The 18,300-nt window shown below is 37.0% G+C and overlaps 1 protein-coding gene across 2 annotated transcripts in view; it reads left to right on the forward strand.

Annotated features, from left to right (window-relative positions):
- Positions 1-8,978, forward strand: part of PRRC1 (proline rich coiled-coil 1) — a 31,985-nt gene extending 23,007 nt beyond the window's left edge. For both annotated transcript variants that reach the window (XM_065656541.1, XM_065656542.1), the window contains exons 7-9: positions 991-1,094; positions 3,677-3,779; positions 7,481-8,978. In XM_065656541.1, coding sequence (XP_065512613.1) covers positions 991-1,094; positions 3,677-3,779; positions 7,481-7,690 — 417 coding nt within the window. In that variant the 3' untranslated portion in view covers positions 7,691-8,978. The remainder of the gene's footprint in view (positions 1-990; positions 1,095-3,676; positions 3,780-7,480) is intronic.
- Positions 8,979-18,300: the final 9,322 nt, after the last annotated feature.

Consider the following 18,300-nt stretch of genomic DNA (forward strand, 5'->3'; position numbering starts at 1 on the left):
TTAGAAATTAAAAGACTCTGAGACTGAGCTGTCTCCCCACTAATTCTGTAGACCAAAGATGGTTTGATCAACACTTGCTAGGGATCTTCTTGAACAGATCTATGTTACATTTTAAAAGTAAGAATTCACTGTGCAGCATGCAAACAGCTATGGTGGCCCAGAGGAAGGCTTAGCAAAAGTTGTTTCACCAGATTTAAAAAATGTACATGTTGGTCAGGTGTATGTGGATGCAACCACCTCCTTTGACAATAACTAAAACCAACTATTTAGTATTCTGTTTCTTAAATGTAAGAAAATAATTTACTCTCTAAAAAAGACAGATTTTCTCCTAACTGCCTTCTCAGTGTTCACAGCTGAGTAAAGCCTATCCTAATAGCAATATTTTAGGTGATACAATTTTATATTGAGGTAAAGGAGGACAATGTGTATGTTCCTTTAGCTGTTTAACTACTGCAGTGTAGTAGTATTAAAACTTCAGAGTGATAGCAGGTTTGGAGCGAGTGATTCATACATCTTAGTTGAACAGATACCACAATAAAGAGATTCTCTCCCTTGGTCTTACAAGTTGGTACAAAGTTCTTAAAGGATCTAAACCAAACAAGCTGCATAAATGTCAGTGTGAGTAACAGAAATATATACCGATGCTTTAACAGTGAAGCCTAGCACAGTTAGAGGTTAGGATTTCTTGGCATGCTAATCTAGGCATTTTTCATGGAAAAATAACAAACTAAAATTCTTTAGTTAGCTTTATCATAGTTTTGTTGTTGTTTTGTTTTTGTTTTAGTTTTTTTTACTGTTTGGTATTCCATTATGGCTTTTCATGAGTTTTGTTTTTTCTTTTCTCAACATGGAAGTAAAGAGTAGTTTTTCAAAATGTCTTGTATTTTCTGTTTAAATTGAAAAGTGTGTTCTTTTTGCATTCATCTGTAAGCATTGTACTATGTTGTGATTCAAAGAGAATGTTGTCTAACAGCTAATGTTACCACTTAGGGAGCCCAAGAAAGGATAGACAGCTTGCGTCGGACAGGAGTAATACATGAAAAACAGCCTGTGGTATCAGTAGAAAACTTCATTGAGGAATTGCTTCCTGACAAGTGAGAACTTTAAATATATTCCTGGGAGGGGAACAAAACAAACAAAAAAAGTAATATTCTCTGTTGACTCAGAGATGCCTATAAAGAGTTGCTGGCGGTATCACTCTGAGCAGAAAAGATAGTCTCTCTTCAGTGTTGCTTGAGCAGACATGATTTTGGTGATGATGTTCAGCTTTTTTGTTGAGACATCGTGAGACTTTAATATACAAAATCCTTGTCAGGTTTTTCAAAATTCACAATATAAAAACACAATGAAGTTGTACTGAACTGACAAAATTAAGGAGCTGTAAAAGTTGGAATTTGGCTAGTAGTTTGCTCACTCTCGTGTGCACTCTTTCTTTTTTTTTTTTTTCTCTTAAATTGTATTCAGTTCAGAAAGTATATTGGGAGATGTTCTGGCATTTTTAGTAATATGATTTTATCAGATAATATATTATCCATTTTTCTTCCACTGACAATGTACTTACTACTTTTAATTTGCGCTGCACAGACATATGTTTTCAATGTTTTCAAATACAACTTCATTTCGTAACATGCTTTTTGAGAGACAGTTCTTGAAGCAGCTTTATAATTAATTTCAAAAACATTAAGGACAATATCATGTTTTTCTTCATGCAAACTTGAAGTATTTTTTTCTATTGTTTACCTTTTTATTCATGTAATGGGCTTTGATTTATTTTTTTTATACATACTCTGCTCTTGCACCATTTTTAAATGTACATTTAATATCTTCAGTGAAAGATGGATAGTGAATTTACCAAATAAAACTAGGAAGTGTTTTAATTTTTGTTTAGTATTTATTTCCTTCTAGTCTGATTTAGCTGTTTTATTGTATTTCCACAAAGGAGTAAGTGTGACAATGAGATCTCTGTTTCAAAATAATTGCTGTTCTTGTCATTTGAACTCTCATCCCTACATCTGAAAGTGTTGCTTAAAGTACTGAATGTGAAAGAGTTGACCCAGGAGTGCAATGCTATTGCAAGGAACACTGTCTCTTCTGTCTGTACATTACAGGCTCCAAGAATGTCTTGATCTTCAATATTAGTTACAATAAAACAAAGAATAACTGACTGTGTGCTTTAATTTTTATTCAGTAGGCAGCATTGAAAATTTCCTTGCATGGCATTACAAAAAACATTTGAACTATTTTTTGCCCTTGGTTTTTTTTTTTTTTCTACAAAGAAATGATAGGTCATGGTGCTAATAACTGATTAATTATTATTTTGAAGTGAGCATTGTGGTTTATAATGTGGGCATGCAGTCAGTGTTTTGCTGATATTGTTTGCCATACTTGTTTGTGTCTGAAGGAGATGAGTTTCCAAGTAGAGATCCACCAATACTAAGAGCTCTGCACCTAGCACCAGATCAGTCACTGCTCACAGCTAATCTTCTCAGTTGTCTGTCAAACAACCAAAGGGCATTACTCCCCCTTCCAAATGCATGTCCTGAATACTGTTTGCAAAACAGGTCGCAAACTCTTTTATGTGTATTTTGCCCTTTAGATTCCTAACTCATTTTTTAATTGGGAGCAAGTTATCTTTAACCATGAGGCTTTCTCAACAGTCTTTCATATTTGCAAGTGAGGTAGTCCTCTATCACAGAACATTCCAGTGCTCTGTTCCCTGCTTCAAAGATGGCACAAGTGAAGTATTTCTGCCTGTCTTGCTCCAGTAAACTCTTACTCTTAACATGAAGCTTGTGTGGCCCAACCAGTTGTTTCTTAAAGTTGGAGTCTTGCACTTCTTTTTATAACAACACCCTTGCTTCCCATGCTTTAAATAATAAAGTACATTTTATATGTAAACACATATATAATATATATAAAACAAGAACTACAGTGATATTTTCCTTTTTAAATCTTTCACGATTCTTGGCCTTGCTTTCGTGTTTGTGGTTTCCCTGGATTATGTTTCTCCCATGGAAACTCAACTGTAAAACTGTTACAAGAACTGAATACAGTGAAGTAGTGATGAAGCATTGCCCTTGGTTTTATTTGGATCATGTCAGTATTGTTAGTTTTTTGATAGGGAGATATGATTTAATGTTTTCGCAAGCTAGATAGGAGAAGCATTCAGGTACTGCTTCGGTAGCCTTTACCATGTCTGCTACAGGAGACACCATCTTTTCTGAAAGGTGCAGAAGTGTTTTTCTGAGTAAGTCATTTAAATGATTGTTCTAGGATTAGACATACCAAAAAAAATCTTCTGAATATAGAACATGAATGATTGGTAGATTTTTTTTTTTTAATTGTTAGGGAAATTTATCTTACTGAAAAACATTCTTTCAGAGTTTAGGCAAAAATTGTAGCATAATAAATACAGCCAAAAGAATGTATCTGCACACATGCTCACATGTACATTATTTATTTTATATGCATACACATGCACTATAATTTTTTATATATATAAATGATATTAAAAAATTGCTTGAAAAATGCTAGAGCACTTTGAAGCTCATTATTACATTATTACTACATTTGTAGTAGAGTTTATAAAATGGTTGTATTTCAACTGCTGACATGTTGTTTTTCAATTGAGTGATACTGAGTACTCAAAAGTAAAGTAACTTGCACGTCATTGCAGGTGGTTTGACATAGGATGTCTGATTATCGAGGATCCAATTCATGGAATTCATCTGGAAGCTTTTACCCAAGCAACACCAGTGCCTTTGCAATACGTTCAGCAGGTGAGTGTTCAGTTTTCTTACCAACATTGGATTAACAGTTGAGACATAAGACTTAACTTTTAATTCCATTTATTGTGTCATTTCTTACTGACAGTTGCTCCACTTGAATGTTTCAATTTATGAAATGAGGATTAAAACTATTTTTGAATAATGTTTATGGATTACCTAAAAATGTTTGGCATTGGCGGGAAAGCAATTTTTGATTGAGAGTCTCATTCTACAACACATGGCACTTGGAAGAACTAGCTTTACTTTTCTATTAATGAAGAAGAAATATTCCAAGAAGAAGTTAACCAAGACAAAATATTAACCAAGAAGAAATTAGCCACCAAAAAATACTCCCTCAGAAAGGAAATATAACTTTAACCATTGGAATATTTTTATCAGTCTGGTTCAGTGGCTCAAAATTAATTCTCACAAATCCTTACATAGATAAAATAATACTCTTTCTTCCTCAGGTGTGGAAGGAGGTCTTTGCAGCTTAAGTAATGCACTAAGTAATTGCGCCAAGGTGCAGTAAGCAGTCTTACCCATCTGAAGGCTTGCTTTCCTTAACTTACTTCACATACATACTGGAGTTTCATCTGATGCTAACAAAACTGTGTAATAGTGAAGTGTCTGTGTGCACACATGTACATGTTAGAAATTCAGTGAAGTAGCTTATGCTTCATTTAGGCACAAGTTTATAAATTGAGATCTTACCACTCCGTTTTTAATAAAGCTCATAAATCCTTGGTATTTATGTTAATTACCAGCAAACAGACAGCATACTGTACTAGTTAGTGTTCTGAAAACTCATACCTAATAAATATATAAATAAAGGGTACCCCTTCTTCAGATCTGTGCTTGGATTTAATTCCACCAGGAACACAGAGACTCTCACCTAAAAGGCAAGACTGATTTATACTTCTGACTGTTTTGCATCCTTATGAGGATGTAAAACTTCTGAAATGGAGAGATTTAAATCTTGGAAATATCACGGTTCATCCCACTGAAAATAATATCACCAGTAGCAGTTTTTAATGAGATTGTTTACATTTCTTTGGGCACGCACTGGTAATTACTCCAAATTCCAGTCACTGCATGTTGCCTGACAGCAGATATGAGTCGTACATTAGTTAACTCTGGTCTGAAAATTCTTTTTAAATAAATGTTTCTGTAAAGAATTTCAAAACACAACTGTTTGGGATTTGTTCCTTGGGGAGTTGTTTTGAGAAAACAAATAGTAGCTATTTACGTTTGGATTTTTTTTGGTAGTACCAATTCCAGCAGAGTGAACATTTGTGGGATTGGTTTTACTTCTTATTTTTCAGAGTTCTTACAACTTTGAAAAACTGATGAGTGGCAAAAAGAGAAATATTGCTCAGTCTCTCTGTCGTTTTCCAAAATGCTCTTCAAAATGAGTGGAGAAAGATGTGAAGCTACAGGGAAAAAAAATTAAGGAGATTGAAAAGATGATTTTCAAAGGGCCCTTCCAGCCCAAACCGTTCTATGGTGCTATGAAAACAGGCACAGCAATGTGAAGTTACTAAATAATTGTCACATTTTCTGTGGAGCACTGATATGAGCTGATTTTTTTTAACATAAAGCACAATAGGTATCTTCAATTTCCATTTCACAGAATATTCTCTATTTTGTCATTTAAGAAGTATAGTTAATAGCTTAACTTATTGAGGGTTTTTTTCTTGTGTGGTGGGTTTTTTTTTCATCTTAGGTAGACATACTTTGCAACTTTGAAAAGTAGTGTTTACCTTCTAATAGCAGAAAATGTTCTTGTTCTAACTTTTATGCAACACATTTAGTGTATAGCTCAGTGTATAGTACAGATTCAGTGGAACTGTAAGCCTCTAAACTTGGATTAAATTGAATTCTACTCTCCTATCTAAATAAAACTGTTCTTGTATATACATCAACAGCAAAACATAGCTTTGTTTTGTACCTCCAGAGTTAAATTTTTCTTAGTTGTGCTATTATATATTTCAGATAACTTACACATAATGTGTGGTGGTGAATCACTGGGCTCTTGATTGTGTGTATGCACCAGTTGTTACCTCTGTTACCATTATGTCTCTTCTAGAATCAGAGTGGGTTTCTCTCAGGGGAGTGTGAGAAACATACATCTGTATAAATCCAGTCCAATATCTTTAATAAAAATCTAGATTACAATAGGAAAAATCCTAGCAATCGTATAGTTGTATTTCAGACTAAAAACAGAGAAGAAATTTGTATGGGACAGGCAATGTTGTTTCTTATTCACAGTACAAAAGATTTAGGAGAGGCAATGTTAAAGCAATTATGTTCCATGAAATTCTTGCTAGCTAGGTGTTTTATTGTTCTGTGTAATGGAAATAGTGGTAAAACTAACTGTACAGAATACATACTGTCTTGCTAATGTCTCTACCAATGGCACAGAGTTTTCTGAGCACATAATATGAGACTCATGGCTGTTCAGAACTCTAAATATTGCTTGATTTGAGGAGGTAAAAGGGGGATTTGAGGGCTTGTTTTGACTGCCTTTTTCTATGAGGAGACCAGATATCATCTTCGTTATTTTGCTGAGCCAGAAATTGCAACTGTAATGGGGAACCTACTGTAATATTGTTGTTTGTTGGGTTTTTTTGTTTTGTTCTTTATTTCATTTGAAGTTTACTGATTTTTAGCAGTAAAAATACAAATAATTACTTAATGAAGTTATTTGCAATTATGGATCATAACAGAGATACCCTGGTCAGATATTCAGTCCCTTCTTGCAGCTAGATGGACTGTTACTTCTTACTGTTAATGTTCTGACTAATAAGGAGCATTTTGTGTTCCTTTGCTTAAGAAATCTGTCTCTTATGTACCTCATGATAATAACAAGTTATTTCAATATTGGAGCAGACTGCATATTCTAACAAACTTATATATGGTGTTACTGTTGCAAGAGAGTAGTTTTAGGAAGGCTGGAACACATTGAATGAGCTTTGATATGCTGTGCATACACTGGAGACAGACTGACTTAAATATTTGCTGAAATAAAATCTGTATGAAGAATTCGGCCAAATGTGCAATGCTGTGAGGAACTGAGTAATACTAAGAATAGTCTTAGTGGGGCTAAAAGTCTCCTACCCCTCATCGTATGTGAGAGTGGCCAGAGGGGGTTGTCTGGGATAAGCATCAGACCAGATAAATGCTGTGATCCTTCCCCCACTGTTTCCCTCTGCTTCCAGCTTCAGGGAATTGCAGTATGTGCCCCCTCTGTGATCTCATTAAAATAGCTTAGTCTTCCATTTCTGCCAGGCTCAGCATTCTTCATGTATTTGGCTACTTTTCTGCTTCAGAGGGACATTTTAACCATTTTTAAAGCTTTTGAAAGATGAGTCTTTGTATAAATATGTACAGTTATTGATTCCATCTGTTGGCTACTTTTAAAGAGAAGACTACTTCCTAGTAATGTCTGAATGTCTTTACTCTTAAGCATTTTATTTTAGTTTTATATTGTTCACATGCCATTTGGATCATGATACATACAAATCCAAAAAGTATGATTGGCTAGGGAAATTATGGAGCAGTCTGACATTTGGATTCTGATACCCTTCAATTTGACAGGTAGTCCTATTGATATATGAATGTTTACTTATGAAAGTTGGTAATGGTGAAGATAGAAAGAAAACTACTCATTTCAAACTCTTTCAATAATCACTTTTCAAAATGTTACACAGGCTAAGAGTCTCACTCCTCAGGACTACAATCTGAGATGGTCAGGCCTGTTGGTGACCGTGGGCGAAGTGCTTGAGAAGAGTATACTGAACGTCAGCAGGACTGATTGGCACGTGGCATTCACTGGCATGTCCCGTCGACAGATGATCTACAGTGCAGCAAAGGCCCTAGCAGGAATGTACAAACAACACTTACTACCCAGGACCGTTTGAAAGAAGGCTGATCCATGACACAAAGGAATACTGGTTTTGATTCTGGAATTGAAGTGGAAACTTACATATTCTAATTCTCAGTGGATACAACACAAATTTGTAATGTAATTAGATTCCGTTTTACTTTTTAAGAGTGAAGGTAATTTCCAATAGTGGAAATGAGCAATTGCAAATTTTAACTACTATATGATTTCCAATATGATTCACAAACCAGGAAATCAGCACAAACATGTATTTATAACTGGGTTAAATAGCATTACAGTTTGTAAAGGGGGATATGCTGTTATTTGACACCTTACTAGGCATTTGCTGAGATATTTTAGTTAGTATACTTTTTTTAAAGAAGGGGATAATTGTTTAGCTATCTCTATTATATTAGTAATGCAAACATGTTGACAGCATAACATGTATGTTATATATACATTTCAATACAGGGAGACTACCTTCTGCGTTAGATGTTTTCTTGGGGGCTGTGCTTCGGTGGTACTTAACATCTCATAGGTTTATTGTTTGTGTACAAGTTCTCAGGAGTGATGCTGAGTAGTTTTTAAAACACATAACAGTGAGCTACTGAAGAAGAGCACAAATCCATGCCCCATTAGTTGAAGTAATTGCTAAATAATTTTGAAATCTCATTTTTCATGCTGCATCTTTTTTCATTTTATGTAACAGTAATGAAATTCTGTCCAATTAAAACACTAGACAAATTTCAAGTTGCTTCAGTGGATTTTAGATCAGGTGCACATGAAATTAGCTCAGCAGTTTCAACAACATAATTTACTCAAGTGCTTCCAAACTTTGTATTTTGTATGGAATTATGTAATTTCTTCTATCAAGTTATGGTTGTCATCAATTTGATGTGGAAAACGGTGAAATGTGTATCCTTTGCTTTGCTATCCTATATTTTCTAAACATTTTTAAGTCTTAAAAGTCTTGATGTCGTGAGCTCACTGTTTCTCATATGAATCTTCAGTGGCATGTGATTTTCTTTTCATGGCTATAACTGCCCTCTATCTATACTCACACAATCTTAAACCTTTATTTAGAAATATGGAAACAATTGTGAAGAAAATATTTTGGTAATAATACTTTTTTTAAGAAATGAAGAATAAACAAATATTTTTTGTTTGCCTTAAAGAAGCAGTTCTTCAGCTTGTATTGCTCTGCCTTTACCTTTCTTAGATGCTTTCAAAGGACATTTTTATATACAATATACTGTTAAGACAGCTCACATTTGTACCCAGTGAAAGCCTATTTCCAAGTAATATATTTTGCCTTAATGGGCTTACTCTGTAAATTAGTTGAATAAATGTTTTTCCTAGAGGATTGTATCTATTTTAAAGGTTTATTTTTTAATATAGCTGATGAACATCTGTTTATTGCAATTATAGTTACATGGTCAAGTTACAAATTTGGCACGTACATAAATGCCTATCTTGTCTGAAAAAAACCCAGAACAAACAGAATGTGACTTTTGCGGTCTTGAGGTCTCTTGTTGGTAGCACTTCCTTCATACCATAAACTAAAAGGATGATACAGGGACTTCTGTTTGTCATTGTTCAATAAGGCATCTTTGCTTTTATTGCAATTTCAGTTTTCATTGTATAATATGTTGAATGCTGCCCTTTCATCACCTGCTTACAGCATCCTCCATGATGCAAAGGAAGAGGACATGTAATCATCAGTAGGCTTATGTGCCTGAGCATGAGTTAAAATTAAAACTGAAGAGGAATATACATTTTCTTTCTCCCTTTTCTGGTCCTGGCCTTCGCTGTTTTTCAGAGGTGATAAGAGTGGAAGCAGAATGCAGCTTCTCTTTTCGCAGGACCTGGTTCACTGTGGTGACATTGGCTGTTCCAGCATTCCAGCTATCTTATGAGGCTGCTGATGTGTCATACTCCAAGACTACCCTGGCCTGCCTTAGAGAGTTCTTAGGTCTATATTCTTCTAGAGAAATTTGCTTTCTTTATGCCAAAATGAGAGTGACTGCGCGCTCTTCTCTCCGTGTGCTTTCTCGTCATGATTGGGTGCTGGAGTATGACATGGCCAAGCGAAACAGTCTTTCTCCATTCAAAATCCCTGGCTCAATGAAGGTCCTCTGATGTAGTTTTGACTGTTCACCCAAGAACGAAAACAACTCAGTTTGATAACTTTCTGTTAGTTCCCTGCCTCTACTGAGCATTGCTTATTTATGTATTAAAAAAAAAAAAAAAAGATGGCCTCACATAAAAGCCAGTGGTTCAGGTTTTTCCATGAGAGGCCAAGGAAAGGAAAAATGTCCGCAGAATGCTCTGGAAAGCTAGCAAATTTTGAAATTGCTTCCTACCTGAGGGAAGGCCCTTTTCAGGGTCTCAGTTGCAACTGGCGTGGATGAATGCTGGAGTAAGTTCAGGTAACATTCCGCTTTTTAACATCTGCTGGGTAGTGTTGTGGGCAATAATAGGAGAGGAAGCTCAACAGGTAGGACACTGACATTCTGTGTTAAATTTATATTGAAATCAACTTAGAAAAACACATTTGGACATGTAAAGACAATTCTCAACTGCTACTCATCACTGTAGATACAGCTGCAGATGCCATTTCTGTTGCATTGTGAATAGATATGTTTGCTCATATATGAGTGTCATAAACAAAAGATGGGGAAAGCTCCCAGATTCAAAGATGGAGGATATTGAGGGTTGCTGAAAATGGTCCTAGGGATATGTCCAGAAGGGAGACTAGCTATACTAATTCCAGTGTTTTATTTCCTCATTTGGAATTGCTGTTCTAGTTATTTTGTTTGCTGTATCTTTTGTAGCAAGCTGTACTGAAAGCAATTTTTCCATGACCCAGTACTCTTGTGATGTTTTGGAGGTATTTGCCACAAAAATGGTACTATTGTCTCAGCAGGAAATACACATTGATTAAAAAAAAGAACATAATTTGACCTGACCTCTATCTGTTGTAGCTCCTGCCTCACTGCAGTCAAATATAAAAGCATGATAATCAGCAGGGGGAAGAAGGCCAGGCTGTGAGACATGGGCTGTCTGCATCTGCAGATAAGCCAAAATGTAGTAATAACTGTGTGCTCTGCTATGGTGTTGGTGTCACTGACTGTATTTGCTGCACATCTAATGATACTGTAATTTCATTCACTGCCAGCCTGTGGTCAGTTCAGCTCCTTGGGGCTGGACTGTGACGGTTGCATCAGTGTTTCTCAGCACGGCCTAATTACTGTTTCATGACAGTGGCAAAGGTGTCCTGATTACGAATCTTTACATGCTTGTGTGCATGCTGAATATGCTTCAAGTCACTTGTGCATTGCACAGTGGTAGGATTTTAGGTTTTGTTATGGAAATCAGTATTTAGAAGACCCTTGATAAATTCAGGTTGAACTTACGAATATCTGTATAGGCTAATAAGAGATGGATCAGTCTTCAAAAAAAAAAGCAGCACAAGGATTTTATATATAGGAAGAATATTGGATTTTTATTCTGAGGCTGAAAAAGTTTCAGGACTTAACAAAGTTGTTTAAAGAAATGAGAGCAAGCGCCTGCTGACAGTGTAGAAGGCTCTGAAATTCCTTTATTATGTGCACGTGTTGCCAGCTCTAAGAGTCAGTTAAAGAATTTTTGTTTTGGAAAGTGAGATTTTAGTAGATCAGAGAGAAGATAATGATATTTTTCCAGTTTTTAATTGTAATTGCTTTTCTTGAAGGGGAAAAAACCTGCTATGTCAATAGGCATCCTGTTAAAAAACATTCTCTGTCACACATGCTTTTCTGTGACAAGTTACTCCCAGTGGCCACTATAGAGCTTTCCCATTTGTAGTAGGAGTTTTGGATGATTCTTATTATCAATGGACTTAGGAAATTCTGATTTTGTTTTAAATAAATGTACTCTGCCTGTTTGGTCCAACATTGCTACAAGTAACAATCCCTAACATTCTGTGAAGTAACCCCTGAGAAGAACATGTTTAAAGAAACTAAGCAGAAAACGTCAAAGGATGGCTCAGCTAAGGAATATGCCCACAACTATTCCCATGCAGTGATGAGGCTGAAAAGCTTAATGAGCTGAGAGGTTCCCAGGGGCAGAATAAATGAATTGTGAAGGCTGGATCCAGCTGCATGACTAGAAAGCTGGGAGGCCAGAACTGAGCACAGAAGTTTCTGACAGGTTTGCTGCAAGCAGTCGGCTTGCCTGCTTGTCTGGTTCAAAAATGAGTGTTTAGGAAAGAGTGAAATATTTAGTTTTGTCTCTTTCCCCCAGTATTCTGATCCTATAGTTAGTATATATCCATTCTGTACAAAAAAAGGATACTCCATATTTGTGGAAATACCTGTAGACTGCTTAAAAGTTATCTAGCAGAGGTCCAAGTGGAAAGCTTTGCAAAAAGAAGCCAGATACTTGTCTGAATAGTAGTATCTTCAAAAAGAGGAATGAGTGCTTACCAGTTACATGTGTACCTGTGAAACAAAGTTTGTGTGGAGTGGCAACAGATATGAGCTCACAAGTGCTAGTTTCATTCTAGGTAGTGCAGATGACAACAGAAGGAAAAATACAGGGGTGCATTTGGGCTCTGGATACTTTTGGACTGGTTGATGCTCTGCCATGAAAGCCTTGGCACTTCTTTTTCAAAGCACTTGCTAATTGCATCTAAGGTACAGGTGGTGAGTGTGGCTATGTGTGCTTCCAGCTTTTTCTTGTTGTGGTGCCCCGCCCTAAGAATATAAAATACAGAATAGCAAAGTTTAAAATGAGCTGTATGCTGGAAATGCATGCCAGGTTCAAATTCGGTCCTTTTGCAATTGATTCAATTTCACTGAAGATACAGCAGCCATGAAAAAAGAGCAAATAGCGATTACTTATTCTTTCCAACTCCTTAATGTGTTTAAGTACTTTCTAGAACAAATACCCAGGTGTGCCCTCTCTATAAAATTAGATAGTGGAATTTTAGGAATGATGTCACAAATTAGGATTTTGAAGGAGAGTGTGACAGGGTTATCAGTAGAGAAGGGCTGGAAATTTAAGTATGCAAAACTGGTTTTTTATGGAATCATTTGCACAGAGTCAGTAGTCTGAACAGCCTTTTGCTGTAGAAAGTATATAGTTATCCCAGCTCTTAGGCTGGGGCCTTAGTCAGACATTGACTTTACAAGCAGCACTAGTGGCTTAAAGTGTTACAGCCCTGTTGGAAGAGGCTTCTGCCTGTGCAGATTTCCTAGCAGAATAAGCTCTCCTCACGAAGTTACTGAAGTTACCTGGGTCTGCTCTCACATTCTGTTTTGGCTGAAGCTAGGCTGAGTTGAAAAGTTACTGCTCTGGGCCTGGTCTCAGTTTTTTCATCACAACACCATTCAGAGCAGCACAGCTCTGTTAGGAAAATCTTGATTGTAAAATTCCCCACACATTTATTGACACTGTTCTGATAACTTTCACCCAGCTGTCCCTCTCAGGATTTGACATAACATCAGTGATTAAAGGATGTGGCACGTGAGGCCTACTGAAACAGCAAATGTAGTTTGGTGAACCATCTTGACCCAAAATCAGAAACAGAACAGCCTCAATGACTGCTCAAATACTTTCCAGAATGTTCTCCTTTAACAAAAGGTTTTTAGAAATGCCTTCCAATACCAGTCATCTTTTTTAGACACCTGCTCAATTTGGGAAAGATAGTCAGCAATGGCAGAAGAGAGCAAAGAAATGAAGGAAGTATGAAAAGATGTGAAAGCAATTAGGAGAGTACTAGAGAAGTAGGAACATCTAGTGAGGAATGGAGGAAAAGGTACAGAAACTTCATTGTCTTTTATTCAATGCCAGGGATACAGGAGATGGTAGAGGGTAGCTGAGAAATCAGATGGGAGTATGAATTAACTTGAGTGTGCTACTGCTGATTTTGGCCAGCTTTAGTAGATCACCAGCACATATATGTAAGTCATGCAATAGAGAGGTTTAGCGTAACTGCGATTCAGTATATGTGTTTAACGAAGTTTACCTGTTACCTTTGATGTTTACCCTTGCATGCAGCATAGGGTAGGTCCTTCAGTGAGTGTTTTTTGAGCTGGAGGTTTTTGAAGAACTTCTATAACTATAAACCTGTGAAAATGAGAATTTTAGTGACAATTCTTTAAGGATGTTTATGATATTAGCCTTTTTTTCTTAATAGTATGATGTGTTACAGACTTTGCAGATAGAAATGAAGAGTTTATCCCTGAACAGTATTCAGTCTGAAAGACAGAACTCTGGGGGTCTAGTTTACAACTACATTTAATAATTTTTGATCAAGAAAATTTTAAAAAAAAGAAGCCTTTCTTAGTTTCCTGCTCTTGGCAAGCACTGGAATGAGTAGCAAATGAGAACATTCTGTATCCCATCAAAAGTTGTTAGCAGATTTATAAACCGGAATAAAATAGCTTCAAACATGGTTAGTTTTCCAGTGTGGATTTTAACTTCAACAATTAAGTCCGTCTGTAATCTGTGAAGAACTCACATTTTGACATCCTGAATCTCAGAGCCATTTGGCTTTGACTTTATGGCTCTGTTCCACCCATAGTTATACAATTAAGGAAAAACTATTCGCATAAAAGTAATGGTGTATAGAGCTATAGTTCCTAAAAGGAAAAAAAAAATGCCAATTGGCTTGATTTATCATCTTATTGTGCCGAATTCTGTTGAAGCTTTAGATATTCCAGCCAGTTGACTTTGTAAACCAGCCAGACTATGACCTGGCAACTGAATTGCGAATACACAGTGCTGCAGGGGAATAACAGATCCAAACCCACACAACTGCTGCTTCTGAACTAACACAGTGATTTTTCATATACTGGAATCAAAGTAGATGTAGCCTTAGAGAGGTTACAGGCAAATTAAAAAAAAAAAAATATTGAGAAAGTGGTTTCCTATATCTTTGCATTCTACAAGTGTGGCTGAATGTAACCATGGACTTCCCTGTAAAAGAGGGAAGTACCTCGTATAGTAGAGGAGGGAGCAGATGAGTTGCTCCTCCAAGGTTACGTTGGCTTTCTTGAATACAAAGTTACATAGAATTCTGTGTTACATCTGAGTTTTTTGGTATTAATCACAAAAACATGTTTCCTGTAAGAATATACTCTGTGAGAGGAGTGAATGTGATTTTTTTTTTAATGGGGTGCTGGAAATTATGCATCAAGACTTTCAAACTTCTTTTAATCAATGCAAATAGCACGTATTTAATAAAGATCAAACTTCAACTATTGTAGTAGCTCTGAGAATGATGCATTAAGTCAAATTCCTCCCTCAGTTTTCTCTTGTGTTCCATCAAAAAACCTCTGGGTTTTAAATTCTCTCTTGAAAAGGCTTAGTTCAAGTATCTTGTGCAGTTGAGTCAATTATCTGAATTTTATAGGACTATTTCCTAATGAAAGAAAACACTTTTGTCATCTAACAGGATACTAAAGGGAACGTGTTTCTTTTCACCTCAGTAACAAAAAAAGACCATAGCTGTTGCTTCTATGATAAAAATGGATTAATTATGTCTTCTGGTGAGAAAATGAGTTGATAAAAGTTACAGGCTTCATTAAACTCTCGACTGGCTATATTTACCGACTTGGGACAGGCTGTGAAAAAAAAGGCATTTAACCACAATGAGAAACACCGTAATTTATTTTTTCCTCAAGTATCAAACACAGTGCTGTTCTGTCTGCTTTTACAATAGACCACACATGAATGCATAGTAATTAAGGTTTGTTTTAATGACCTAATGCTTACAGTTGCAAACTGTTACAAATAAGTGGTGGTTGTTCCATGAGTTCTTGGAAAAGTGCAGGAAGTTGTATTTTGTGTAAGGGCAAGTATTTTTGACCAGTTGTGGAATTCTGAAATAACTATGCCATCCAACAAGAGATAAAAATCAGTATCTTGCAAAGCAACAGCTTTAGAAAGTCTTCCCAGACAGGCCAAAAGGCCAACCCACAATCAACAGTGTACTTGGGATGTTGCTGTGGGATGAATGATGCACATGCAAGGCACATACTGCAATTTATTTTTTGAAAAGATGTATTAAAAGCAAAACAACAAACTTGTGTCTGAAGAGGAAAGGACAGGACAATATTTATTTTCAATGTAATGGGAGCTACTGTAATAAGAGTCACACGGTTACATGGTTCTTTTAATCTGTGGATCTCAGAGTGTTTATAAAAATGCACATCCCAATACTTAGAAGGTTGTATACATTTTAATGTAAGCATTATAAGCTGTCTCTGTCCTATGTAGCTGCAGTCCTTTGTATCTTTGTATCTGCAGATTGTGGTTTCTTGGACATTGCAACTCAGTAACATTGGACATACAAAATTTGGTCTTAAATTGATAAATCTAAGAAATTAAAATTGTCACTAGGGATAAGGTGGTTTAGTTTCATTTATTTGACAGTGCTACAAATCCCGTGAAGCTATGAAGGCAGGTTCTCTTTCCACCAGTGACAGCCAAATTAGTGAATAATTTTGAACCACTGTAGTCTTAGAATCATAGGATGTCCTGAGTTGGAAGGGACCCACAAAGACCATCGAGTCTGGCTCCCGTCCCTGCATGTGACAACCCCACAGTTCACACCATGTGTCTGAGGGTGTTGTCCAGTCTCTTCTTGAACACTGTCAGGCTTGGGGCCGGGACACCTCCCTGGGGAGCCTGTTCCAGTGCTCCACCACCCTCTGGGGGAAGAACCTTGTCCTGATGTCCAACCTAAACCTCCCCTGGCACATCTTCCTGACATTCCCTTGGGTTCTGTCACTGGTCACCAGAGAGAAGAGGTTGGTGCCTGCCTCCCCTTGTGAGGAAGCTGGAGCCCCATGAGGTCTCCCCTCAGTCTCCTCTTCTCCAGGCTGAACAAACCAAGTGACTTTAGCCACTCCTCATACGGCTTCCTCTCCAAACCCTTCACCAACTTCATAGCTCTCTTCTGGACACTCTCCAGTAGCTTTATGTCCTTTTCATCCTGTGGTGCCCAGAACTGCACACAGGGCTCCAGGTGAGGCCGCACCAGTGCAGAGCAGAGCGGGACAATCACCTCCCTGCCCAGCTGGCTTTCTGGGTTCTTAAGTGCAAGCAAGAAACAAAGGATGATGCCTGCAGATGCCATGACTGACTTAGGTAGATTTCAGAGCTTGTTTCTGGTTCCCATTAGCTGTATAGGAACACATCTGTGGTGGGAACAGTGCTTTTCCCCTAGGAAGCTGTGGAAGACCTAGCTGATGAGGAAGTATGTAGCACAAAGCTGAGGAGGGAGGGATATAAACCTAATTTTAAATGATATAGAGTAAAAGCGTAAGGATGAGGACTTGAAGCTGTATATTTGTGAAGTAAAGGGAGGAGGAAGCATGTGAGACAGAGCTTGTGCAAAATCCAGCCACTCTTGGTGATGGTATGTGTCACCATATCTTCTCTTGCCACTCTAACTATCCAGAAAAACTTTGGAAGCCACTGCATGAGCGACTTGGCTTTTCTTTCCTATTCTTGGAGGACTATCTGATACCGGGTAGGAAATAGGTGAACATATCAATTTACAGATTAGATCAGTACACAGAAAGAGAATAAAGACTATTATCTGATGCACATGAAGCAGTTCTAGCAATGTCTGTACAATACTTGCATAAAGTCATGGATGTGAATGCACGCAGTTTTAGACAAAAAAAACCAGTGCTACCTTTTCTTGGGTTAATTTCTAGCAGTAAAGTTTCTCCTAATATTAAAGGGAAAGTTTTGTCATTCTGCCCACAAAAGACCTTCGTGACATTTTTTGAGTGATCTATTTAATTTGCTTTGCTAATCTTGGTTACCTCTCACTGCAGCCTGTTCATATCACCTACAATTTGCTCTCTCCTTTCTGCAGAAGCCCACCTCTCTCTCCTGTTTCTGTTGAATGAAACATGATTGTTTCTAGTCAAACTCTCAGTCCTTTGCTAGTTTAAATCAGTGTTGTTTTATTAACGTAAGTAGAAACATAACAGTTAATGCAGGCTGATGAAGTAGCCCCATGTTTTCATTATTTTGATTTGGTTTCATTTAAAGACAGCAGGTCATAAGATACTTTTCAGAGTTCTGCAGAACCGGATAATACCAAACCATGGCTTCCATACAATTAATTGACTAGGAAAAAATATTTTCTTTGCAGTTTGTTTTGACTTTTGAGTTATGGCAAAACCAAAACAAACTGAGTTTGAATCAGCAGATTAAAAAATTGAATGAAACACACAGAAACCTGAGCTTGCAAATACCTTATAGTTTTGGGAACTGAAGAGAGCTCATGTGCTGCCCAGTATTTTGGAGCCTCAGAAATCAATCTGGCTACTCGTTGGCCATGATCAAAACCACCCTTCTAGTTAGTGCTAGTTGAACTCACCTGGCATTAAAATGAAGAGCTGAATAAACATTGTTTTGTGAGAGCAGATCTCTCCAGTCAATGTTGACATGTTTTCAGTATGAAGTTGAGCAGAACACCCTGCCTCTGCCAGTATAGTGTGGAGTTGCCTTGTTACCTTTAAATTTAGTTTTAAAAGAAAAACATATTTCTGCTGCATTTCTTTGAAGCCACTCAAAGCACCTGCTCCGGAAATTGCTACTTGTAGAGGAAATTTCATCAAATTCCTAGTAGACTGGTAT

This window comes from Caloenas nicobarica, chromosome Z, assembly GCF_036013445.1.
Source record: "Caloenas nicobarica isolate bCalNic1 chromosome Z, bCalNic1.hap1, whole genome shotgun sequence".
Classification (NCBI taxonomy): Eukaryota; Metazoa; Chordata; class Aves; order Columbiformes; family Columbidae; genus Caloenas; species Caloenas nicobarica.